At 44.8% G+C, this 27,060-nt stretch overlaps 1 protein-coding gene across 4 annotated transcripts in view; it reads right to left on the bottom strand.

Moving 5' to 3' along the window:
* The window catches only part of LOC140426372 (tetratricopeptide repeat protein 7A-like), a 515,720-nt gene that overhangs the window by 137,334 nt on the left and 351,326 nt on the right, over positions 1-27,060 (bottom strand). For 2 of the 4 annotated variants that reach the window (XM_072511044.1, XM_072511055.1), the window contains 2 exons: positions 21,466-21,600; positions 13,885-14,087 (listed from right to left, as the gene is read on the bottom strand). In XM_072511044.1, the coding sequence (XP_072367145.1) occupies positions 13,885-14,087; positions 21,466-21,600 (338 nt within the window). The other 2 variants (XM_072511074.1, XM_072511065.1) reach the window with 2 other exon arrangements.

Genomic DNA, 27,060 nt, shown 5'->3' with positions numbered 1-27,060 from the left:
CAATTTCTGGGCGGGACGTCGGCCCATCCGGGCCGGAGAATCCAGCGGGGGGTCCCGCCAACCGGCGCGGCCCGATTCCCGCCCCCGCCCAATCTCCGGTACCGGAGACTTCGGCGGGGGCGGGGGCGGGATTCACGGCGGCCTACGGCCATTCTCCGACCCAGCGGGGGGTCGGAGAATGACGCCCCAGATTCCAGCTTCTTCCTCTCAAACGGCAGGGTAAATTCCCTAAGGGTTCCTTCACCTTAAGTTTCCTAATCAGGTCTGCCTCATTACACATCACCAAATCCAAATCCAGAATTGCTTGTTCCCTAGTAGGCTTTGTCATAAGCTGCTCCCAAAAAAATCTCATTGACATTCCACAAATTCCTTTTCTTGGGATCCACTACCAACCGGATTTTCCCAGTACACCTGCATATTCAAGTCCCCCATGATTATTGTATTATTGCCTTTCTCATATGCCTTTTCTACCTCCTGATTTATTTTCTGCCCCACCTCCTGACTACTGCTACGGGGCCTGTACATAACTCCCATCAGGGTCTTTTTTCCTTTGCAATTTCTCAACTCTACCCGCAAAGATTCCACGCCTTCCCATCCTATATCACTTCTTGCTATCAATTTAATTCATTCCTTACAAACAATGAAACCCGCCCCCTCCGCCCATCTGCCTGTCCTTTCAATTCGACACATATCCTTGGATATTTAGATCTCAGTCCTGGTTCCCTTGTAGCCACGTCTCTGTAATACCCACAAATTTGTGCCGGCCAGTTTCAATGTGCGCAACAAGCTCATTTACCTTGTTTCGTCTACTGCACGCATTTAGCTCCAACTCCCTCAGTCTTGCATTGACTGCCCCCCCCCCCCTTCTCATATTTGTCCCCTTTTTTGCTCTACCTTAAGTTAGATTTCTGTCACCTTCTACACTCTCTGTTCTATTACTTGTTCTGGAAAATTTACTAATCTTTCCTGAGCCCCCGACCCCTTTAACCAGTTTAAAGTATTCCTCATTAAGCTGCACTTCTACCTTCTCCTTTAATTTTGATTTTCCAATTCTCCATACAACTGAACCCGCCCACTCACTATTTAGTTTAAAGCCCTATCTACAGCCCTAGTCTTGTGATTCGCCAGGTTTCTGGTCCCAGCATGATTCAGATGAAGGCCATCCCATCGGAACAGGTCCCCTCTTCCCCAGTACAGGTGCCAAAGTCCCATGAATTCAAACCCATTTCTCCCACACCAATCTTTGAACCATGTGTAGTGATATGTATTAACAAGTGTATGTGTAGATATGTATAGTCTCCGACAAGTAGGTGTCAGGCAAGTAATAGCACGTGACACTCTAGCTGGAGCAGGTGGAGTGGGGGGGGTCTGGAGGAAAAACCATCATGGCCAGTCGGGTTTGTATTAGTTCCAATTTTATAGCATTAGTTTCTTACCCACATTCTATAATACAATTAACTAATCTTGAACTAGATGTTGCTTAGTACGCCGACTCAGTCATTGCCTCTGTGCAAGAACACAGCATGGTACTAGGAGTGGTCAAAAACTAAAAGATCATAAATGTGAAGATTTGAAGTACACAGTCTTCAAATTTTGTGAAACGGTGCTACAATGAAAAGTGGGACATCGAAGGTAATAGCAATTTCATCGAAAATAAATCTCTGAAAATGCAACACTAATGCAAGAAGAAGATGGAAAGTTTAAAAAGTCCTGAACAACTTCGAGTAACCGGTAATGTTGATGGCAATTGGCACGCATTTAAACAACAGTTTACCCTGTATGTAGCAGCTCTAGGATTGCAGGTGCAGCCAGATGAAAGAAAGATAGCACTGTTGCTAGCGGTATCAGGCTCGCAAGCGATTTAAATTTATAACACCTTCATATATGAACAAGAGGACGATAGTAGAAGCTTTGATGCCATAAAAAAATTTGATGAGCATTGCACGCCAAAAAAGAATGAAACTTTTGAGGGATATATATTTAGAATGCACACGCAGAAGATGGGCAAGTCCTTTGATAGCTTTCTTACCGACCTCAAGTTCAAAGCACACACATGTAACTTCATTACGAAGTCTTACAACACCAGGTTAAAGTCCAACAGGTTTGTTTCGATGTCACTAGCTTTCGGAGCGCTGCTCCTTCCTCAGGTGAATGAAGAGGTCTGTTCCAGAAACACATATATAGACAAATTCAAAGATGCCAAACAATGCTAGGAATGCGACCATTAGCAGGTGATTAAATCTTTACAGATCCAGAGATGGGGTAACCCTAGGTTAAAGAGGTGTGAATTGTATCAAGCCAGGACAATTGGTAGGATTTCGCAGGCCAGATGGTGGGGGATGAATGTAATGCGACATGAATCCCAGGTCCCGGTTGAGGCCGCACTCATGTGTGCGGAACTTGGCTATAAGTTTCTGCTCGGCGATTCTGCGTTGTCGCGCGTCCTGAAGGCCGCCTTGGAGAACGCTTACCCGGAGATCAGAGGCTGAATGCCCTTGACTGCTGAAGTGTTCCCCGACTGGAAAGGAACATTCCTGCCTGGTGATTGTTGCGCGATGTCCGTTCATTCGTTGTCGCAGCGTCTGCATGGTCTCGCCAATGTACCACGCTTCGGAATATGTATGGATCCCAAAGATTTAAATGCGAATGTAAAAAGGGAACACGATGCGATACATAAAAGAGGGATCACAAGTGAGATGTCTGCTGCGAAATATTTCAGCAAACTTGATGATTCGCAAGGATTCTGGCAGCTCAAGCTAGATGAAGAAAGTACCAAGTACTGTATATTCAACACTCCGTTTGGCAGATATTGCTTTCTTCGTTTGGCATAATCTCAGCGTCAGAAATATTCCACAGAGCAATGGAATATATTATTGAAGACATTCAGGGTGTTCGAGTATACGTCGATGACATCATAATTTGGGGTTCCACTCAAGAGGAACACAATGACAGGCTAATTAGGGTATTACAAAATATCAGGAGAAATGGGCTACGACTCAATAAGACCAAATGTCAGTTTGGTGTAAAGGAAATAATGTTCCTAGGAGACAGATTATCTGGTCAAGGAATAGAGCCTGATGACATGAAGTTACAACCAAAATAAATATCCCTCGACCTACAGATAAAAAGGGAGTACTAAGGGTATGGGGCATGGTCAACTTCATTGGAAAGTTCATATCAAATCTCTCAGCAAAGACAGCATGTCTTAGAGATATCCTGAAGAAAATCAACATATTCACTTGGACTGAACTGTGTGAACAAGAATGGATAACACTAAAGAAAGCTGTAATGACCACACCAGTATAATATTTTTCGATCCAACAAAAAAAATACCAAGATTTCAACAGATACATCGAAGGATGGTCGGGGTGCAGTATTGCTGCAACAGGAAAATGGTAGTGATTGGAAACCAGCAGCATATGCTTCAAGATCTACAACAGAATCTGAATGTTGTTATGCACAAAAAGAAAGAGTGTTCAGGGCGAGTGAATGGTTCGGAGGAATTCCATAGCTACATATATGTTCTACCTACATTCATTGTCGCGAGAGATCATAGACCACTAGTTGCAATTGTCAAGAAGAATCTCAGTGAGTAGTCACCTCGTATTCAATGTCTAACGATGAAACTTCAGAGATACGCCTTTGAATTAATCTATACACCTGGCAAGCATATTGTGGTAGCGGTTGTATAGTCTGGAGCTACAACAGCACAAGATGACAACTTCACTGGAGGTGCAGGTTCATGTAGATATGATTACGGAAGCACTACCAGTGTCGGATGAAAAGTCAAAACTGATTGTTGAAGAAACAGAGAAGGATAAAGTGTTACAAATGGTGATACACAATCTCAACAATGGATGGCCAAAAGGTTCATGTTCTAAATATCATCACATACGATCAGAGCTAAGTGTAGCAAATGGTTTGTTACCGAGGCAAGAGAGAATCGTAATTCCACAGTCTCTGCGCAAGGAGTTGCTATAAAAATTTCATGACGGTCATCTTGGAATCGAGAAATGCAAGTGAAGAACGCGAGATACTGTATATTGGCGGGGAATAGACAAAGACAGACAGAACATGGTGGAAAAGTGTACCACTTGTCAACAATATCAATATCGACAAGCAAAGGAACCGGTGAAAATAGGTAAAATTGTGTCAGTTCCTTGGCAAAAGGTGGGGATCGATTTATTCTACCTTGATTGTAAAGAATATTTGGTACTGGTAGATTATTACTCAACTTATCCAGAGGTTGCACAATTATCTAGCTCATCAGCAAATTGTGGAATCAAGCATGCAAAAGCAATATTTTCACGTCATGGAATACCTGGGCCGGGATTCTCCAATAATGGGGCTATGTCCCACGTCCACCAGAAAACGGGCGCGAATCATTCCGGACTTTTTAGAAAAAAGTCCAGGGGGATTCTCCGTTTTTAAGGGGGCGTGCAGGGCCCTGGCATGCGCCGCGCAGCTCCTGCTGCTGATACGGGGCCCTGCACTTCCGGCCGCGGGTCCGCGCAACATGGAGGACCGACACAGAGAGCCGGCATGGAAGAAGGTAGCCACCCCCCAGATAGCGCGCGCCCGCCAATCGGTGGCACCCGATCGCGGGACTGGCCGTCGTGGAGGCCTCCCCCCAATGGCGTTATAAATGACTGATCCCCCCAATCCCCACCAGGACGGCCACCGCAGCCGTGACGCCGAGCTCCCGCCGGATGGAATCATACAAGAACCACAACGGTGGGAACTCGGCCGGGTGACTGCGGAGAAACACCGCGGGGGCCTCTTCCAATGGCCCCTGACCGGCGTCGCGTCAACTGCGCGCGCGCGGCTGGCGGCCATTCTCTGGTCGCCGGAGAATCGCGCGAAGGAGTCATGGATCCGATGCCCCATTCACTGCCCCTGCGCCCGGAGCGATTGCGCCGCGGGGGCTCGGAGAATCATGCCCCTGATGTAGTTATGGGTGATAATGGACCATGCTTTAACAGTAAAGAATGGCAGGAATTTGCATGGCAATATGATTTTAAGCATGTAACGTGAAGTCCATTATATCTGCAAACAAATAGCAAAGCAAAAAAAGGGGTTCAGATAGTCAAGCAGTTACTGAAGAAGGCTATGGACAGTAAAGATGATCCATATTTAGCAGTGCTAAGCTATCGATTATCTCCATTAAGTTGTAGTTCATCACCAGCAGCAATGTTCATGAATAAGAAACTACGAATAACTCCGCCATGCCATACCAACCTGAATGAGAAGATAAGAGATCAAATGAAATCTCAGAAGAAGAAACAAAAGGAGTATTATGACACGTCTACCAGGAGTCTGAAACCATTGAAACCAAATGACATGGTGAGAATGGAGGATCCTGGGGCGTCATTCTCCGACCCCCCGCCGGGTCGGAGAATGGCCGTTGGCCGCCGTGAATCCCGCCCCCGCCCCCGCCGAAGTCTCCACTCCCGGAGATTGGGCGGGGGTGGGAATCTGGCCGCGCCGGTTGGCGGGACCCCCCGCTGGATTCTCCGGCCCGGATGGGCCGAAGTCCCGCCCAGGAATTGCCTGTCCCGCCGACGTAAATCAAACCTGGTATTTACCGGCGGGACCAGGCGGCGTGGGTGGGCTCCGGGGTCCTGGGGGGGGGCGCGGGGCGATCTGACCCTGGGGGGTGCCCCCACGGTGGCCTGGCCCGCGATCGGGGCCCACCGATCCGCGGGCGGGCCTGTGCCGTGGGGGCACTCTTTCCCTTCCGCCTCCGCTACGGCCTCCACCATGGCGGAGGCGGAAGAGACTCTCCCCACTGCGCATGCGCGGGAAACTGACAGCGGCCGCTGACGCTCCCGCACATGCGCCGCATTTCCGCGCCAGCTGGCGGGGCAACAAACGCCATTTCCGCCAGCTGGCGGGGCGGAAATCCCTCCGGCGTCGGCCTAGCCCCTCAATGTTGGGGCTAGGCCGCCAAAGATGCGGAGCATTCCGCACCTTTGGGCCGGCGCGATGCCCGTCTGATTGGCGCCGGCTTTGGCGCCAGTCGGCGGGCATCCCGCCGTTGGGGGAGAATTTTGCCCCTGATGTCTGGTCAAATCGTGCTAAGGTATTGCAGAAATCAGGTCCAAGTCCTTTACTGTGATAACTGAGCAAGGACAGGGTTTAAGGAGGAATAGACAAGCACTCCTAAAAGTGAAACAACCTGTTGCTGAACAGCAAGGCGAGGATGTATATGAAAGTTTACATTCATCGAAACTGACATAAGCAGTGAACAACTTAAATGCCAATGTGCAGAATGATGTTCAGACCAATCATAGGAGATGTACCTACAGATGTTCAGAACTATCACACAGATTCACCAGATTTACCAAAGCTGAGAAGATCAACGAGAAACAGAAAGAAACCGAAATGGTCGGATCTGTGAGTGGACAATATAACTGTAGGTAATATAAAATACATTGTTCTGCATATCATATGCAATATTTACTGAAATAATGTATTTTATGTTTTCTTCGAAATCTCAAGGAAAGGGGATGTCGTGATACGCATTAACAAGTGTATGTGTAAATATATACAGCCTCCGACCAGTATGTAGCCTGGGGGGGGGGGGGTCTGGAGGAGAAACCATTGTGGTCAGTCATGTTTGTATTAGTTCCAGTTTTGTAGCATTAGTTTCTTACGCACATACTATAACAAAATTAACTAGTCTTGAACTAAATGTTCTTTAGTACACCATTTCAGTAATTGTCCCTGTACAAGAGCATAACACAATGCATTTACCTCCTTAATCTTATTGATCCTGAGCCAATTAGCTCGTGGCTCAGCTAGTAATTCAGAGATTATTACCTTTTTGGTTCTGCTTTTTAATTTAGCTCTAGCTGTTCATTCTTCCTTAGAAGAACCACTGTTCTTGTTCTACCTATATCGCTGGACCACAACAACTGGATCTTTACCCTCCCACTCCAAGTTCCTCTGCAGCCCAGATGAGATATCCCGAACCAGAGCATCAGGCAGGCAACATAACCTTCAGGATTCTTGATCCTTGTCACAGAGAATAGTGTCAATGCCCCTAACTATACTATTCCCAATTACGACTACATTTCTTTTCTCTCCCCCCACTTGAACAGCTCCCTGTACCACGATGCTGTGGTCAGTTTGCTCATCCTCCCTGCAGTCCCCGTTCCCGTCCACACAGGGAGCAAGAATCTCAAACCTGTTGGACAGGAACAAAAGCTGAGGCAACTGCAACTCTACCTCCTGGATCTCTCTACCTGCCTCACTCGCAGCCACACCCTCCTGTCCCTGACCACTGGCCGAATTTAAGTTAGTTATCCTAAGGGCTGTGACTACCTCCTGGAACACAGTGTCCAGGTACTTTTCCCCCTCCCTAATGTGTCGCAGCATCCGAAGTTCAGAATCCAGCTCATCAACTCTGAGCCAGAGTTCCTCAAGCAACCAACACTTATTAAAGATGTGGTCACTGGGAACCACAATGGGGTCCACCAGCTCCCACATCATGCAGGAACAACACATTGCTTGACCCTCCAGCTCTATTTTATTTAATTAGTTTTTAAACTTGGTTTTTAAATTTTTTTATAACCTTTTTTTTAATACCACTCATTACCTCAGTCTGAAAGCAATTTATAACCAGTAGCCCTTACAGATTATAAAACATGAAACGTATTTTCAAACTATAAGCGATAAAAGTTGTGAAGACTTACCAACCTTACCCACTACTTACCAGTCAGCGCTCTACCTTGTAGCCTCAGCTGCAGCAGGGAAAGACCCCTCCCTGAAGATGAAAAGTTACACTGCAAGGGGAGAAAGAAAATAGCACTTCTTCCCGCTCTGCACCAAATTCCCAATCTCAATAATGATTGGCGCAGCAGGCCCGAAGGGCTGAATAGCCTCCTCCTGCTTCTATTTTCTATGTTTGTTTTCTATGTAAAACCTGAACCAACCTTCTTTTACTCTAGATGCTGACTGACCTGTGAATTTGTGTTATTTCTTGCTTAACATAGAACAGTACAGCACAGAACAGGCCCTTCGGCCCTCGATGTTGTGCCGAGTGCTTCTCTTACAGTTTTCAGGCATTGACAGTTGATCTCTGTTGAGGAACAGTTCCACGAGTGCCAACTGTCCTCATTAGTGCAACTACTTGGTAACTTTTCCAACTTTCAACTTATAATTTCAAACATGTTTAATTTGTAAAATGTTGTTATCAATAACAAATGATAGTCACCTGATAGTCATAATGGCTATTTGGCTCATCAAGTCCATGCCAGCTCTCTGAGGAGCTAATCCAGTCAGACTCATTACCCCGCTCTATCCCTGCAAGTTTAATTCCAAGAAGTGCCAATTCAATTTCACAGTCTCCACTTACACCACCCTCCTAGTCATTATCATGCAGTGTAAAAAAGTTCTTCCTCGCATTCCCCCGGCATCTCTTGCCTAGAGCCTTAAATCTGTGTCTCCTAGTCCTTACACAAACAGCTAATGAGAACGGTTCTTCTTTACCCACCTTATCTAAACCTGTAACCTTGAACATCTCAATTAAATCTCTCCTCAAACTCCTTTGTTCCAAGGAGAATAACCCCAACTTCTCAAACCTATTCTAAAATCCCCAATTACTTGGAAGAGGCCACAGGGGCTGTCTAGTGCCAGGCAATCTACTTAAAACTCAGTTCTCTTGGGCTTTTCTAAGCTGTTTTCTTAAACATTAGGCCCTCTAAACCCTCACTTCTCACTACCCTCACCCACTTCTAATGCCCATACATGACAACCCACCCATCCCCATGACCCTTCATAGCCCCATTCAACTTATAATAATAATAATAATCTTTATTGTCACAAGTAGGCTTACATTAACACTGCAATAAAGTTACCGTGAAAAGCCCCCAGTCGCCACATTCTGGCTTCTGTTCGGGTTCACGGAGGGAGAACTCAGAACGTCCAAATTACCTAATATCAAGTCTTTTGGGACTTGTAGGAGGAAACCGGAGCACCTGGAGGAAACCCACGCAGACATGGGGAGAATGAGCAGACTCCGCACAGACAGTGACCTAAGCCAGGAATCGAACTTGGAACCCTGGCACTGTGAAGCAACAGTGCTAAGCACTGTGATACCGTGCCGCCCGCTTAGTGCCACTTCATGTACCCCCACTCACCACCCTTTTCCCTTACACTTACCATGCAAACCTACCTAGTATCCACCACGAGCAAACCTCAGGAACCATGCTGAGATGGAAAAACAAAAGTTCTAAATATCTATTACAGTCCTCATTTTTGAAAAAGCTGTTATTCATGAAATACCATTCAATACTTTAATTCCCCCAAGTACTTTATCCTTTATAAAAATAAACATTTGTAACCATAATCCCACAAGGACAATAAATGATCTCTTTGAGCTGTTAATCAAAGTTTGAACCCTTCTGTGATAATAATAGGCTGTGGAAAGCAGTCAAGCATTAATTATGCTATTTCGATAGCACTTCAAATTACGTTAACAAGCAAACAAATAACTGTTGAAACTGTTAGGATAGGTTTTTTTCCAAAGCAGACACAGGGCAGGAAGTTTATTTTCAATTTTCAAAGGGCTGGGTATTTAAATAACTTTGACAGACCTTGGGCGGGATTCTCCACCCCCACGCCGAAGTGGCCGCACCGTCGTGAACGCCGTCGAGGTTCACGACGGCGCGGAATGGCCCCGGTCCCGACCGATTCAGGCCCTGACAATGGGCCAGTATCGGGGCCGCGTCATCTACCCGCGGCAGGCCTTGTCGCCCACGTAAAAGCGGTGCCAAATAGATGACGCATAACGGACGTGGTTGCCGTCCTGTCCAAATCCGCCCCGCAAGAAGATGGGGGACGGATCTTGCGGGGCCGCGGAAGGAAGGAGGTCCTCCTTCAGAGAGGAGGATCCACCCCACATTCAAGTTGAAGCCCGGTGCAGGATCCCCCCTCGCCCCCCCACAGGCCGCTCCCCCAGCGTTCACGCACCGCCCACGACTGCAGCGACCAGGTGTGGACGGCGCTGGGGGGAACTTGCCGTTTTGGCCTGGCCGCTCGGCCCATCCGGGCCTCAGAATAGCGGGGGTGCCGGAGAATCGCCATTTTGGGTATCTCCGGCGATTCTCCGGCCTGCGAAACTCGACTGGCCCGTTCCCGCCGCTCGGGAGAATCGCGGGAGGGTGTCGGACCGGCGTCCCCGGAAATATCGGCGGCCCAGGCAATTCTCCCAACCGGCGTGGGAGTGGAGAATCGCGCCCCACATTCACCCCTCACAAACATTTAAGAATATCTCCCATACTTCAGGTTGTTACTGTTGCTCCAGCAAAAATAGGGTCTATTTGAACTCAGCAGTGAGTTCTAATGGTCCTGCTGTATCTGGATTCCTTACATGTGGTAGTTATGACCCATCAACACCCCCACCCCCAAATCACCCACTCCCCGGCGAAAATGATTTCTGCCAAATATCGAAGCAGGGCCTCTGGTTTCGGGGCCTGTCCACCATTTTGGATATACTGCAGACTCTCCTCGACTCCATGAAAATCAAGTCTTAGTGAACAAAAGTGCAACAAAAACTATGAAGAAAATCTAAAGACCTGCTACATATTACTGAGTTTGCCCAGCTGCATTCACTGAAAACAAATAAAAAAAATAATTCAAGTTTAAGGTGCTGCGACCAGTTGCTTCCTTAATTCTTGGGATTTTGGTGTTTAAGTTCACAAGGCCTTCATCAGCAACACCTCAAGTTATAAAGTAATGGGATATTGTATTTTATGGCAAGGGGTTCAGAATATAAAAATTGAGATGTAATGGTGAATCTACATAAAACCTTATTAAGACGACAAGAGGAGGTGTATATGCAAGTGTTGGGTCTTTATTACAGGACTATTGGGCTACAGAAAGGGTGCAATGCAGATTCATTAGGATGCTGCTTGGCATTAAGAAACACAAATGCAAAGAAAAGCGTGAACAATTTATGAAGTTCATGGATTGAATTGATGGAAGTAATCACAATCACAAACCAACTGAACACAGTAGATTAAAACAGACTATTTCCTGTTATCGAGGGGTCTAGATAAATATAAACACAATAGATTTAGGACAGATGGTGGAATAATGTTTTCTACGAAGAGGCTTTTAAAGCTGTAGAATGTACTATTAGAGTCAGAGATGGTAATAGGGACCTCACGAATATTGAATAGTAGGCTATATATGTAAGACCATAAGATGTAGGAGAAGTAGACCATTCAGCCCATTGTCTGCTCCACCATTCAATGAGATCATGACTAATCTGATGATAATCCTCAACTTCACTTTCCTGCTTTATTCCCATAATCCTCGATTCATTTACTGATTAAAAGTCTGCCTATTTCAGTCTTGAACATACTTAACATTCCAGCCTCTAGTTATCTGCAGTAAAGAATTCCCCAGATTCACTACCCTTTGAGAGAAGAAATTCCTACTCATTTCTGATTTAAATGGGCAACCCCTTATTCTGGGATTATGTCCTAGACTCTCCCACAAGGGAAACAACCTCTCAGTATCTACACTGTTAAGGCCCCCTGAGAATCCAATATGTCTTGATAAGGCCATCTCTCATTCTTCTAAACTCCAATGAGTACAGGCCCAATCTACTCAACCCCTCCTCATAAGAAAATCCCTCCATACCCGGGATCAAGGCACTGAACCGTCTCTGGACTGCCTCCGATGCCAGTTTATCTTTCCTTTGGTCAGGGGGCCAAAACTGTTCACAGCGTTTCAGGTGTAGTCGAGCTAGTGCTCTGTATAATTTTAGCAAGTGCAAGGAGCCTAGGGACATCTTTTTGAGTAAATCAATACTATCCAATCAGCTGTCTCTGCTGCTCCCCTCCCTTCCACCAGGCCAAATTTCTTTAAAGCCCCCTCCTCCCATAACCTGGATCTCACAGCTTTCTCTAGTTTCAGGGCAGCACGGTGATGTGGTGGTTAGCATTGCTGCCTCAGAGCGCTGAGGACCCGGGTTCGATCCCGGCCCTGGGTCATTGTCCGTGTGGAGTTTGCACATTCTCCCCGTGTCTGCATGGGTTTCACCCCCACAACCCAAAGATGTGCAGGCTAGATAGATTGGCCATGCTAAATTGCCCCTTAATTGGAGAAAAAAAAAAGGATTGGGTACTCTAAATTTTTTTTTAAATCTGTCTCTAGTTTCTCTCCAATCCCTGTCACACCATTTCTGAGCTCACCTTGTTCATGAGACCCCGCGCCTGCTCTCTTAACCCCATTTCCACTAAACTCCTAACCACCATCTTTCCCTCCTGGTCCCCATGTTACTTGATATTGTTTTTTTTTAAATTTTTCCAGTCAGTGGGACTAGAAGATCCCACTGGTGGGAACAACCACAAAATCCTGCCCTTTGTCTTTGGTCCCGCCTCCAAACACCTTTCCCAACTCAGTATTCCATCCTTCCCCCTGGCATCTATCTGAGACTAAGCCAGACTTTTCATATAATCTTTATAATAATCTTTATTAGTGTCACAAGTAGGCTGACATTAACACCGTAATGAAGTTACTGTGAAAATCCCTTAGTCGCCACACTAGGGCACCTGTTCGGGTACACAGAGGGAGAATTCAGAATGTCCAATTCACCTAACAGCACGTCTTTCGGGACTTGTGGGAGGAAACCGGAGCACCCGGAGGAAACCCACGCAGATACAGATTCCACATAGACAGTGACCCAAGCCGGGAATCGAACCCGGGTCCCTGGCGCTGCGAAGCAACAGTGCTAACACTAGACCGTGCCGCCCTGACCCCAAGATAAGCTTCTGACCACATATCCATGCTAAAATTAGGACCGCCTGTTCCAGCTTAGCAGGATCGCCCAATTTTGCCCCCGCATTAGTATTTCTGCTGCTGAAATGATCCTTCATCCCATTGTTACCTCTAAATTTTATTCCAATAGCTGGCTTCCCACATACTTAAGGCCATCCAAAACAGCTGGCATATGCTTACTCGTATTCAGTGCTATCCATGCATCACCCCTGTCCTTGCTCACCTACACAGACTCACAACCAAGCAACACTTTGATTTAAATATTTTTATCAGAGCGGGCACATGGGATTGTGACTAACACACGTGAAGGAAAAAAAACGAACATAGGCAAATTAGGTCCGCTGCCGTTAAATGGCTATAAAATATTTTCCTACTACTGCCCAATTGAAGAGGAGGTTGGACTCACTGCCAGTCTGATCACAACATAACAAATGATAACTTCTGCTAACATTCAAATACAGTGGCAAATTATTTGATCTGTTATTAAAACCTAAATTGTTCAAGTACGGAAATTTGTGATTTGAGAGTTAATTACAATCTGTTGAGCGTTATTTGATTTTCATTGACCTAAATTTGTACATTGAATATATATCCAGTTATCACCACGTTTTGTGCGAAATAAATTTGAGTTTGTTCACTTTACTGCCCAGAAGCTGTAGTCACAAATTCAGTTCCAGGTCTGTGAAGTTTATTTATCTCAGTTGATCACAATGTGGGGGAAATGCTAATGTTGATCCCAGTGTATCAAACCTAGGGCACAAGGAAAAAGAATCAGGCAGGATCGCTACCCAGTTGCTTTGGCTGAAGATTGCATGTCTGTGCATTACGGGCAACAACAGGTTTGATGTTCTCCCAGAGTGAAACAGCTTGCCACGGTTACAGGGCTTCTAGCACGAGTGATGCGTCACAGTATCTTATCAGCTGGCTATCACCTTCAAGAATGGACTGAGTAAAAGGAGGACACACTGTGTGTGTGTTTGGTTGGCGGGGGGGGGGGGGGGGGGGAGAGAGAGAGAAGAGAGAGGAGTGAGCTAGGGAGAGAAATTATTACATTTCCTGCATCATTAAACAGGTCAATTAAAAAGAACTCACCAAGTGTTCCATGATCTTTGCACTTCTTGGATTCATGACGAGAGCCTCGTCATAAAAGTGCCTGGCTCCATTCAAGTCGCCTCTCACCTCTGCCAGCCTCCCACGCATAAACAGTACATCATGCGACACAGAGAAAAGACTTGCTGCCTCTTGGATGCAGAAGGAGGCTTCTTTGGTTCTTTGCAGTTCGATAAAAAGTTCAGCTGATTTTAAAAAAGTGAACAGTATTGACTATTCAAATTTTTTGAAATGAAATTGTAACCAAACAGAAAAACGATTTTCATCTTAATTGTGTTCAGGTTTCATAATGGCATTGTGTAAGTGAACAAATAAGAGGTAGAATTTTTAAAAATATTCTTTCACAGGATGTGGACATTGCTGGCTAGGCCAGTGTTTACTGCCCATCTTTAATTACTCATGAGAAGGTGACTCACCACCTTCTTGAACCCCTGCAGTCCACATGGGGCAGGTACACTCACAGTGCTGTTGGGAAAGGAATGCCAGGATTTTGACTCTGACAGTGAAGGAATGGTGATATAGTTCCAAGTCAGAATGTTGTGTGCCATGGCGGGGAACTTGCATGGTGATGCTCCCAAGCATCTTCTGCCCTTGTCTTTTAGGTGTTAGAGGTACGGGTTTGGAAGGTGCTGTTGAAGGAGCCTTGTGAGTTGCTGCAGTGTATCTTGTAGATGCTACAAACTCCTGTCGCCATCCGTTGGTGGTGGAGGTGGCACGGTGGCGCAGTGGTTAGCACTGCTGGCTCATGGCACGAGGACACGGGTTCGATCCTGGCCCTGGGTCACTGTCCACGTGGATTTGCACATTCTCCCCATGCTTGCGTGGGTCTCACCCCCACAACCCAAAGATATTAGGGTTCTTCAATGCCATTCACGGGAAAATGCTGCCTTGATTTCAAGGGCAGTCAGTCTCACCTCACCTCTGGAGTTCAGCTGCATGTCTATGTAACTATGGTGTCCCCCCCACCCCCGGGATAGGTCATTCATTGGGAATGGGAATATTTGTATATTTGCGGAGCCATTGACTCCAGTAAGTTGGTTAATTGTCCACCGCCGGTTGAAGCATGTTTTCAGCCAGGACTCTGGAGCAGACAGGATAGTTTGAGGTGGAATAGTTGAATGTTTTTGAGGAAGTTGATGGTCAAAGAGGTTTTGAAAAGGAAGAAGGGAATCATCCACAATGTCAGTGTGCAAAGTTGGGTGATCAAGAGTTCCTGATGGGACTCGGAACCTACAACCTTCTACCTCAGAGACAACAGTGCTCCAAACTGAGCAGGGCTGAAATGGTGAAAGGCTCAAATTTGCTTTCTTTCCCTATTCTCTTCTTTTGGTCCCAGTGCAAGACACTAACTGTTTGTTGGGTATAGTTCAGTGAATGCTGACACTGTGGACCCAACTTTTATAAGATAACATAGGCAATCATCATGTGATTATTTTGATGTGATCAATTGTCACCAGCGATATATCCAACCATAGTTGACAACTTTGATTGATAACGATAAAGAGATTTCTATTCAACCAGAGAATTTGAATATTATGAAATGAATTGCAGTTTCCAATCTGATATTTCATTTCAAATGTTTTTTCCCTGCATTGAAGAAACTTCTTGAAACTGTTTAATTTGGCTTTCTATCAATCTGACATTTTGGATGAGGTCCTGCTCATTTGTCATTCTAATGTTTTCAGTTGGAGGTGAAGAACTAAATCTGCAGTAAATTAAAGAAAATGTTGAAAAGAGCTGTCAAAGTTAATGAGAAATTTTCTGCAAATTTATATTTTTGTTCTTTTTGTCCAGCTGTCAATTGTTTGTCAGAATTGTGTGTGAACTCAGCCACAGTTTCCAATCCTAATGTTCGTTTACCCAGGAGTTCAGCACTACTACACTCTCTGTAAGTCTTGCTGGCTCATTGATGCTCCAGGCAAAGTGCTTCCACCAGGAAAAGGGAGTGTTGTGACTGCAGAGAAATAGAAAGTTCCCACTTAATGTTGTTAACCTAGCTTCCCAAGAAGAGCTCAGTTGAAGGCCATTTTCTTTTCCATCACGCAGCTCCATCTCAGTAATAATAATAATAATCACTTGTCACAAGTAGGCTTCAATGAAGTTACCGTGAGAAGCCCCTAGTCGCCACATTCCAGTGCCTGTTCGGGGAGGCTGGTACGGGAATTGAACCCACGCTGCTGCCTTGTTCTGCATTACAAGCCAGCTATTTAGCCCGGTGTACTAAACCAGCCCTGAAGTGAGATTTGGCAATATAATGCCTCTTTATTGGATGTCTCCATACAGGTGTGAAGCAGACACAACACATGGCATCCTTAGTTTTAATCGACAACATACCACTCCCCCTTGAGGAGCAGTGAACCCATCTGTGCCAACATGACAGTTACATTCTCCGTGCTCTATTCTTAAAAGGCATGCCTGCGTGACATGGCCAAGTTAATGCAAGAGAATGCCAAATCTTGTGCTTTGGATGCCTTTTACCACTGGGAGCTGGATTGGGACCGAGCTTTGAATTTCATAGAATTTACAGTGCAGAAGGAGGCCCTTCGGCCCATCGTGTCTACACCGGCTCTTGGAAAGAGCACCTACCCAAGTCCACACGTCCACCCTATCCCCATAACCTAGTAACCCTACCCGACACTAAGGGCAATTTTGGACACTGCGGGCAATTTATCATGGCCAATCCACCTAACCTGCACATCTTTGGACTGTAGGAGGAAACCGGAGCACCCGGAGGAAACCCACGCAGACACGGGGAGAACGTGCAGACTCCGCACAGACAGTGACCCAAGCCGGGAATCGAACCTGGGACCCTGGAGCTGTGAAGCAATTGTGCTAACCACTATGCTACCGTGCTGCCCCTTAATTTCTTTCACTTTGAATCTTTAAGAGTCTTTAGAAAATAAAGACCGTTATGCCCTGTCTAGACTCGATATAAATTAGTCACAAAGCTGAGGACTACATTTTATCTCACTGTATTTAGAAACCCTCAGTTGCCATATTTTCACAGAGGTGGTTTATTTAGAAGTAACAGCATCTCATCAAAATTCACATGAAGCATCAGCTAAAGATATACACCTGCGCATTAATTATTTTTTTTAAAACGTTTTAATATGCAACTTCATGTGCTTTCTCTCTATGTAGCGCACATTAGTCATCCAACATCATAATACCTCTGAATACAATGCACTATGTCCTTCTCTCCTGAATCAGTGATCTTTGCCAAGTGCTGTACTTCTTGATCAATCTGGCTGTTTACTAAATTTGGTCATCTATGGAGGCTGCAGTAATCTGCCTTTGAAATTTTTTTCTGCACCATTTAATTTTTCCAAGATCTTACACATTGCCTCCTAAATAAAGGTACAAAATCTTAATACAGGATTTGAAAAGAGGACAAGGAAGTGGGATTTGGTATGTATGTCACTTAAACCTCTCCAGTCCAGGTCGACCAAACCAAACACTGTAAACACCAGAATTATTAATCAGCTCCCTTTGGCAAAGAAAATTGGAAGCAAAGACTGCCTTTAAAAGTGTATGGATGTTAGTAATGCTGCAGATTTCTCCCACTCCTGAATTTTCTTTCCTTTCTCTCCTGAATAAGTTGACACTTATTGGGCACAACTCCGTGAGTGCAACCAACCCTCCCCTACTTTATTAAAGTGCTTATCTTATCTATGTGAGCTCAGGAAGTGTGTACTACCAGAATATATAACTAGGAAGGAGCGCTTCACAACCAAGGAGAATGCCTGCTTCAGTCAATATCAACACACATGATATTTTTTGATAAGGGCCACCGGTTAGAGATTTGGCCAATTTCATCCCTCCTTTGCTGAAAGATCGAGTTCAAGTGTAGCATCCAGAGAACCATGTGGGCTTAGATCAGCTAACTGAGCTCAAAGGAGGGATTGAACCCTAGGTAATCCTTGACTGTATGTTTCAGTTATCCGCCATGCAGTGCTTTAACCAGTGTTACATAGACTTTTTTTAATAGCGAACACCATGTGGCATTATAGTGAGTGAATACTGAGCACTTACTGCACAAATCCAAAACTGGAATGGCAGTACGGTGGCCCAATGGCTAGCACTGCTGCCTCACAGCGCCGAGGACCCGGGTTCGATCCTGGCCCCGGGTCACTGTCAGTGCGGAGTTTGCACATTCTCCCCGTGACTGCGTGGCTCTCACTCCACAACCCAAAAGATGTGCAGGGTGAGTGGATTGGCCACGCTAAATTGCTCCTTAATTGGAAAATGTTTTTAAAAATAATTCAAAACTGAATTTGAGCCTGCTTACAAACATGCTGTTACAACAGGCACTGTATGGGTATTACTCTGAGCTCCACAAACTCCAATTCATCCACATTTCTTGCACCCACATTTATTTCCACCCTTAGGTCCTGCTCATTCATTTACTGAATCCCAATCGCTGGCACACTGATGACAAAATTCTTGTCCTTGTTTACAAACCTCTCCAAAGTCTGTCTGCGCGAGTAGGATATGTTAAAGTTCCTCCTATATGCCCACCTCTCCAATGTATTCAGCTCATCAACTGTCAAAGATCAACTTTATTTGTTGTCCGTGTCTCTGAAACCATATAACGCCTAGATTTCAAAACGTAGCACCTCAGCATTATTTTCCTAAGACACAGGATCAGTTTCTTTGATGTTCACAGATCCTTCATTTTGACAAAACTGGTCCTGACTTTCTCAATGCTCCTTCAGATCTCACAATCATATCTTCATCATAATCTACCCAAGGTTTCCTTCACTGTATACCCAGGAAAAAAATCTCTCTTCCAATTCCAAGAGAGTACAACTGCACTTTCAAAATCCAACCATGTAGCATTTGGCCCTCCATTCACTGTGATATTTGTGCAGCTACCAGTTGCCTCAACAGTGGCCTGAACTCCAGCTCTGATAGCCTGACCCCCATTTAAAAAATCCATCTCTCTCACCCTAGATATTCCTTAGTTATGACTCTCTCTGCTTTTTTGTTAAGTCCTAGGGACACAGCATGAACGAATATGATGGACAACTAGTTTAGCCATTCGCTGTCAGATTTGACTGGACCACCTAAAATACCATCAGGTCCTGCTTTCTCTTGCAAAAACTGCTCAGTAAACCAGGGTCATACTGCAATGCAAATGCTCTTTTCTCTACTGCAAACTACCTTCTTTAATCTGTTGTCCTTTTTTTCTTTCATCGGATGGGAGCATCAATGGTTAGGCCAGCACTTTTATTGCCCATTCTTAGTTGCCCTTGAGGAGGCAATGGTGATTTGCCTTCTTGAACCAGTGCAGTTCATTTGGTTTAGGCGCACCCACAGTTCTGTCACAAGCTCATGGACTTTGTTACTAAGCTATCGTTGTGAACTACCGCCTCATCTGTAACTACCCATTCCTTTCCGAAGTCCTCGAATGTGTTGTATATTTCCTAAATGCATGCTCATCTCTCCTGAAACGACAATTAGATTTACAAACCTGCCACATCAGTGATTTTCAACCAGTGCGCCATGGCTGCAGTAAGACATCCTTGCTCCTGTACTCAAGTCCTCTTCCAATTAAGGTATACGTACAATTTGCCTTCTTAATTGCTTGCTGTACTTCCATGTTTGTTTTCAGCGACTGGTGTATGAGGACAGATAGGTCCCTTTATAGCTCAACACTTCCCAATCTATCACTATTTAAATGATACTCTGCCATTCTGTTTCTCTGTCCGAAGTGGATAATTTCACATTTATCCACATTATACTGTATCTGCCATGTATTTGCCCACTCACTCAACTTGTCTAATTCACGGTGAAGCCATTTAACATCCTCCTCACCTTCCCAACAAGTTTTGTGTCATCAGCAAACTTGGAAATATTACTTTTGGTACTCTTGTCCAAATCATTGATTTACATTGTGATATCTGGAGCCCAAGTACCGATCCTTGGGCAACCCTTTTATTCCTACTCTCTGTTTCCTGTCTGGGAACCAATAATCAACCAATGCCAATATATTACCCGCAATCCCATGTGCTTTAATTTTGCACACTAAGGTCTCTTGTGGGACTTTATCAAAAGCTTTCTGAAAATACATCACATCCACTGACTCACCCTTATCTATCATCTTCCTCTCATGGCTCTCCACCATTGGTCAGTTGGGTGGGACTGCACCTGCTATTCTTATCTATTAAGTCATAGCCAGTGAATCACCTGCAATGGTTTTTCTTCCTGCTTCTGCGCTGTTACCTATCCTCCACAAGGATCTATTCTTGACCCTCTTATTTATCATCCAAAAAACACAATGTCACTTTCCATATATACACTAATGACACCCAGCTCTACCTTACCAATATCTAGGATATTTTTTATATTTGGAAAATGACCAAAGAAATCATATTTGTTATTCTGTAGCTAAACACAAGAACAACTGAGGATCCTAATATTGGTGAGTTTGTTGGGTGTGTTATTAGAAAATTACAATAAGATAATTTCCTCTAACACTTGCACAGTGTTTTACATAGATTACATAGAATTTACAATGCAGAAGGAGGCCATTCAGCCCATCGAGCCTGCACCGGCCCTTGGAAAGAGCACCCCCATTTAAGCCCAGAACTCCACCCCATACCCATAACCCAGCAACCCCACCCAACCCCTTTGGACACTAAGGGCAATTTAGCATGGCCAATCCACCTAACCTGCATGTCTTTGGACTGTGGGAGGAAACCGGAGCACCCGGAGAAAACCGACGCAGACACGGGGAGAACGTGCAGACTCCGCACAGACAGTGAACCAAGCCGGAAATCGAACCTGGGACCCTGGAGCTGTGAAGTGACAATGCTAACTACTGTGCTACCGTGACGCCTTTTAGGAATGGTTAAGTTCCAGATTACTCCAGTCCCTTTCTCCACTCTGCCCATTTCCAAATGTAGTTTATAGGAATGTAAAACATTTTTTCAGGAAAATGATTGCCAACCATCAGCCCATCAGGTTTTTATACACTTAATTTAACGTCTAAACAATTTACAGTTGAGGGCTTTTCTAACTACTAACAGTTTTTAAAGAATATAAACTGAACTGACAAAGCAGTCAAACATCTGCAGAGGGAGAGTTCTTACTTCCCTCGCTCGTTAATGTTTGTTCATTTTGCTAGCTCTTTTACATCATCACAGACAAAAATATCCGTTCAGTGTAAATTTGATATGGTAAGGAAGAACTTAGGTAATGCACTTCATTGTAGTTATGACTCAGAGGCAGAGAGAATGATTTCCAGTACTTTGCTTTTTATAGTAACCTACTAATATGGCAAGTTGTGGTTCCAAGACTGCAGTCAAGCAAATGGCAACTTTTGTGCATGAATGTGAAGTAGGCCATATTGTTCCAATTTTGTATTGGGAACGCACAGATGGTGGAAAAGAAAAGACAGACTTGCACTTGCAAAATGCTTATGAACTCAGGACTTTCTAAAGCGCTTTACAGCTTGTACTCATTGAAGTGTAGTCACTGTTGCGGTGTAGAAAACTATAATATTCAGTTAATTGTGTTACTGAACATGTTCCACAACATCTGAAACATCTGCACACATACCTGCCTGCAGCCAAATCTGCTCAAGAATGATGGACAGCTGCTTGGGAGCATGTTTCACAGTGATGCTTTGTGCAGACACATCAGACATGGCTAGTTCGATTCGCGAAGCGGCAATTGATGGGACACGCAGAGAACCTGAGGGAAGAGATTAAGAATTTTGTTTTGAGTATTTCGAATTAACGACTGACGTTATAGAGGTTTACAGCATGGAAACATGGCCTTCGGCCCAACTTGTCCATGCTGCCCTGTTTTTACCACTAAGCTAGTCCCAATTGCCCACATTTGGCTCATATCCCTCTATACCCATCTTACCCATCTAACTGTCTAAATGCTTATTAAAAGACAAAATTGTACCGCCTCTAGTATTGCCTCTGGCCGCTCGTTCCAGACACTCACCACCCTGTGTGTGAAACAATTTCCCCTGTGGACCCTTTTGTATCCCTCCCCTCTCACCTTAAACCTATTCCCTCTAGTTTTAGACTCTCCGACCTTTGGAAAAGAGGTTGACTATCTACCTTTTCTAGGCCCCTCATTATTTTATAGACCTTTATAAGATCACCCCTACGCATCCTACGCTTCAGGGAAAAAAGTCCCAGTCTATAGAATCTCTCCTTTTAACTCAAACCATCAAATCCCGGTAGCATCCTAGTAAATCTTTTCTGCATTCTTTCTAGTTTAATAATATTCTTTCTGTAATAGGGTGCCCAGAACTGAACACAGTATTCCAAGTGTGGCCTTACTAATGTCTTGTACAACTTCAACAAGACGTCCCAACTCCTGTATTCAATGTTCTGACCAATGAAACTAAGCATGCCGAATGCGTTCTTCACCACCCTGTCCACCTATGACTCCACTTTCAAGGAGCTATGAACCTGTACTCCTAGATCTCTTTGTTCTATAATTCTCCCCAACATGTGAGTAGGTCCTGCCCTGATTCGATCTACCAAAATGCATCACCTCACATTTATCTAAGTTAAACTCTATCTGCCATTCATCGGCCCACTGGCCCAATTGATCAAGATGTCCTGCAATCCTAGATAACCTTCTTCACTGTCCACTATGCCACCAATCTTGGTGTCATCTGCAAACTTACTACCTATGCCTCCTAAATTTTCCTCCAAATCATTAATATAACTAACAAATTACAGTGGACCCAGCACTGATCCCTGAGGCACACCGCTGGTCACAGGCCTCCAGTTTGAAAAAAAAAACCTCTACAACCATCCTTTAAAAGGTAGTTTGATTTTAAAAAGCCATTCAGGTGGGGGGCTTTTATCCTGTCATTATGGGTGCGAACCAACAGCGTATATTGCCCACATCATATGAGATAGACGCAACCTTTGAAGAAAATCAGAAGTTAAACACAAATGAGGAAAACTGCCTTCAAAACTCTAGTTAGACATCAATGTAAACTCTAGTTGGACATAAATGAAATCTGTTGATCACTCTTAGCGCGTAGTTCATTTTGATCTTCTTTCATCGCTGGAACACCTAGGTTCCTACAATCTCCTGATAAGCCAGTCAGTGAATGCTAATAATCAGCTTCAGAGTCTTTGAACTTCATTCAAAGTCTGAATCTCTTTCTTGTCTCCCTATGACCACAACCAAACACAGTTAGATCATCATCTCTTCTGATGTTAAATCTTTATTTCTGGCTAAACAGTTTAGCACTCTTAGCCTTATTGATTGCTGCTTCAATGATTGGATATATTGCATTCTGAATCTATTAAAACCGTTCAAAAAAAACGTAATTCTTAAAATTTGGATCTCTAGCTTGTAAGAGTCCTTCCTGTTTATTTCCTTTGTTCCCATTTATTTTATGTTATTTTCTTATTTTGGTCCATGGACCCATAATCGGAATGTGTCTTTAAGCAGAAGACTCAAAGTCTTGTCCTGCAACCTGTTTGTCAGCACACTGTGTTCCCAGGTTTTGTTTTTTGGAAAGGAGAAGTCAGACTCCTCATCTCCGAGTGGATCTGAGTAACCAGGTTTGGAAGAAGTTGGGTCGATTGGTTTACTGTAAACCAGTGGGTTGGCCAGGGACAGTGTTCTGCCTGACAACAGTCAATGATTGGTTCCTGCGTGATTCGTTCTGAGAAACTGGGCAGAAGCATTTAGATCTTGGAAGTGGAAGGAACACCCTCTCTCTCTCTCGCCTGCTTACTGAAGTGAAAAAGCTGCTTGACTGTTCTGAAAGCAGTTAGTGCCTGGCATATCCTCTGCTGTGAACCTGAAATGATGCCGAGTCTGCAGAGAAGGTAGACAACCTTGCCAGAGAAAACCATCTCAAGTTTAGAAGGAAGAAGTATCAAGACAAAAGATGAACTTCGGAGAGACAATAACTGAAAATCATCCCAGTGCATCGAAGATCTTTATCCTTTAATTTTATTAATATTTTCTTTCCCTTTCCACAACCCCTTCCCATCTGTTGTTTGTCTGTGTGCGTAGAGACAGTGGGGATTGTTAGGAAGGGGGTATTAGACAGTCAGTTACATTTTCTGTCCGTTTAATTATAATACTGTACATAATAAAAGGTATTTGTGTTAAGGGTAAAAACCTGGTGACTACAGTTTATTGGGCTCTGCGAAGGACCTTGAGGATTTTAAGTAAAAATTAATTTTATCTGTGTTGTGACTCCAGGTCAAATGGGGCTGGAATTGACCATATACTAGCCCAGGGTATCATGGCAATTTCAAAAATTATAATTGACTGAGCCTCAGGAGCAACATGTAACATATTTCAAATTCTAATAACACTTTACATGACTAAATTTCCAACCTCCTCCTTTATGGTTCTAATATTTTCAAACTTGTCTCTTTCGATCAGTAGAGAAACCTTTCATTGGCTGCCTTGATAATTTTGCTAGTAACGGGTATCGGAGCTGGAGCGGAACCAGAGGGGCGGAGCATTGGAGCTGAGAGTATAAAAAACTTACCTCTGGGATTTGCGGCCTAGTCACCGGAGAGTGGTGCTGGAGCGGGCCCAGAAGGCGGAGTATCAGACCTTTTATTCATTCGTTCATGGGACGTCAGCAGGCTGTGCCAGAATTTATTGCCCATCCCTAATTGCCCTTGAGAGGGCAGTTAAAAGTCAACAACATTGTTGTGGGTCTGGAATCACATGTAGGCCAGATCAGGCAAGGACGGCAGATTTCCTTCTCTGAAGGACATTAGTGAACCAGATGGGTTTTTGTGACAATCGACAATGGTTTCATGGTCATCATTCGATTTTTAATTCCAGATATTTCATGGGGTTTAAATTCCATCACCTGCCGTGGTGGGATTCAAACCCAGGTCCCGGATTTCTGGATTACTAGTCCAGCGACAATACCATGATGCCACCGCCTCCCCATAATGATTTGCGGCCTAGTCACCGGGGAGCAAAGCTGGAGCAGACCCAGAGGAGCGGAGTATCGGAGCTGTAAATATGAAATAACTTATCTCAGGGATTCGCAGCCTAGTCATTGGGGAGAGGAGCTGGTGCGGACCCAGAGGGCGGAGTAACGGCGCTGTGAGTATAAATAACTTGCCTCGGGGATTTGTGGCCTAGTCACTGGGGAGAAATGCTGGAGCGGACCCAGAGGGGCGGAGTATCGGAGCTGTAAATAATAAAAAAACTTACCATGGCGATTTGTGGCCTGGTCACCGCGGAGCTAGAACAGTTGTTCATTTTAAATCTGAGTTAGATTAATTTTTGTTAAGCAAAAATATTAACGGAAGGCCCATGGAGTTAGGCCATAGATCAGCAATGATTTCATTAAATAGTGGGGCAGGCTTGAGGGGCTGAAAGGCCTACTCCTGTTCCTAGTCTCTTAATCTTTTTTTTGTTTCAAAGACAATTTCCCCCCCCCCCCCCAAATCTTACACAACCACCCAACCTTTCATCCAAGTATCATCCTCGCGTATCACCATTCCAATGGTTCCAATTTAATTTCTATGAAGAACTGTCGAGAACAGTACAGAGCCTTTCAAACGTGGTCTTGTGCAGTTGAATCATCATCTCTTTGTTTTTGTGTTCAATGTTCCCGCATCTCAAGTCTTATTTTGTTTAACTTTCCACCTGAAAATCTGTTTTTAAAGATTTGGACCTGTTCGATTTTATAGGGATTATCTCCACTGTTCTTTTCTCCCAAAATATGCCAGTTTACATCCATCACCATTGAACTGAACTTGAATACTTTCCCTTCTATTTATTCTCCCACAAACGTAAACTCTGCTCCCCTTGTTCGCCCCCACCACAGTTCTGTTAGACCAGGTAGATAATTTTTGTCTTCAAAGACGCTTTTGCATTTCAATGAGGGTGATTCTATTACCGGGTTGCGCTCAAGCGAGAGCATAAACTGGCTGGGGAATCCTGGGAAAGCCCACCCGGCAGTCTCCAAGCTTCGCGGGATTCACCCAAGTCCCACGAGATGCCGGATTCGGAACTCTGCCCAAAATGGGCGGGACCAAATGACACTCATGGAAGAAGGTCATAAACCTACTTACGAAATACCAGCCTGAGATCCATCGGGTGGCACTGCCAAGCCAGCAGGAGCATTGTCTGGGTGCCAGGGTGGCAGTGCAAGGGTGCACATGTGCCAGGGTGGCATTGCCAAGGGTCAGGGACCGACAGGGGCCATGCCCATGAAATGAGGATGGGTTTGAAGGGTAGGGGAGTGCAGGGAAGGTAAGTAGGGGCCGTTGGGAGGTTGGGGGGGTTGACGGGTGGTGGTCCTGTAAGGGAGGGGGTGCTGTAAGAGACTTGGGGGGACCTGAAGAGTGGTGTATGGGGTAGTGTTCATGTGTGTGGGGGTGACATTTCCCAAAGGTGCGGGGTGTGTGGGAACCCACAAGCTCACTTAGAGGTCAGGGCACCCTTTCAAAATGGCGGCCCGATCTTGGAGTTCAATTCCAAGTACTAAAAAAATTCTAAGTGTGGGCTAAACTAGTGGGAAACACCCCATGGCCCCAAAAAAGTGACCAGTGTCACTGAATAGCAGTGGGTAGAGCCGACGGGAAACTCCATGAAAATCCCGCCAAAATTAACTTTAAAAACTTTTTGGGAGTATCACACCCAAAACCTCTGTATTCTGATGACTACAATTATTAACATAAAAGTTGACAACTTGTTTTGTTCTAGTAGCAACAGGAACCCAGTTGTTTAAATCTGAGAAGCTGCCATTGAATTCGCTGGTACATCTTCCTCCAGGGACCTGCAGGGGAGTAGTGCTGATTGGACATGTATACAGGGAAGGAGCCACTCTTCCATAAATATAAAAGTTCCTGGTGATGGCTATTATTCATGACCATCTCCATTAGGGCCAATATGCTGAAAAGAACATTTGAAACTGACAAACAAAACTGGTTAAACGACTTCCGGTTGCGGCTATGCGGAGCTAAGTCGCACGTTCGGCAGCTCCCGCTAAAAACGGACTTTTAGGCTCTTTTTAGGGCCCGTAATGGCGCTTGTCCGACGTTTCCCGGTGTGGGAAGGGGACAGCAATATTCCCCCGATAGTGTATGGATGGGACCAGGAGTGGGGCGATTAAAAAAGTGGCATTGAAGTAAAGAAAGGTGCGAGGGAGGACGACCAAGATGGCGGCGGGCGGAGACC

This window comes from Scyliorhinus torazame, chromosome 1 (assembly GCF_047496885.1).
Source record: "Scyliorhinus torazame isolate Kashiwa2021f chromosome 1, sScyTor2.1, whole genome shotgun sequence".
NCBI lineage: Eukaryota > Metazoa > Chordata > Chondrichthyes > Carcharhiniformes > Scyliorhinidae > Scyliorhinus > Scyliorhinus torazame.
Note: the sequence above shows the minus strand (reverse complement) of the source record. Positions and strands in the feature narration are given on the sequence as shown.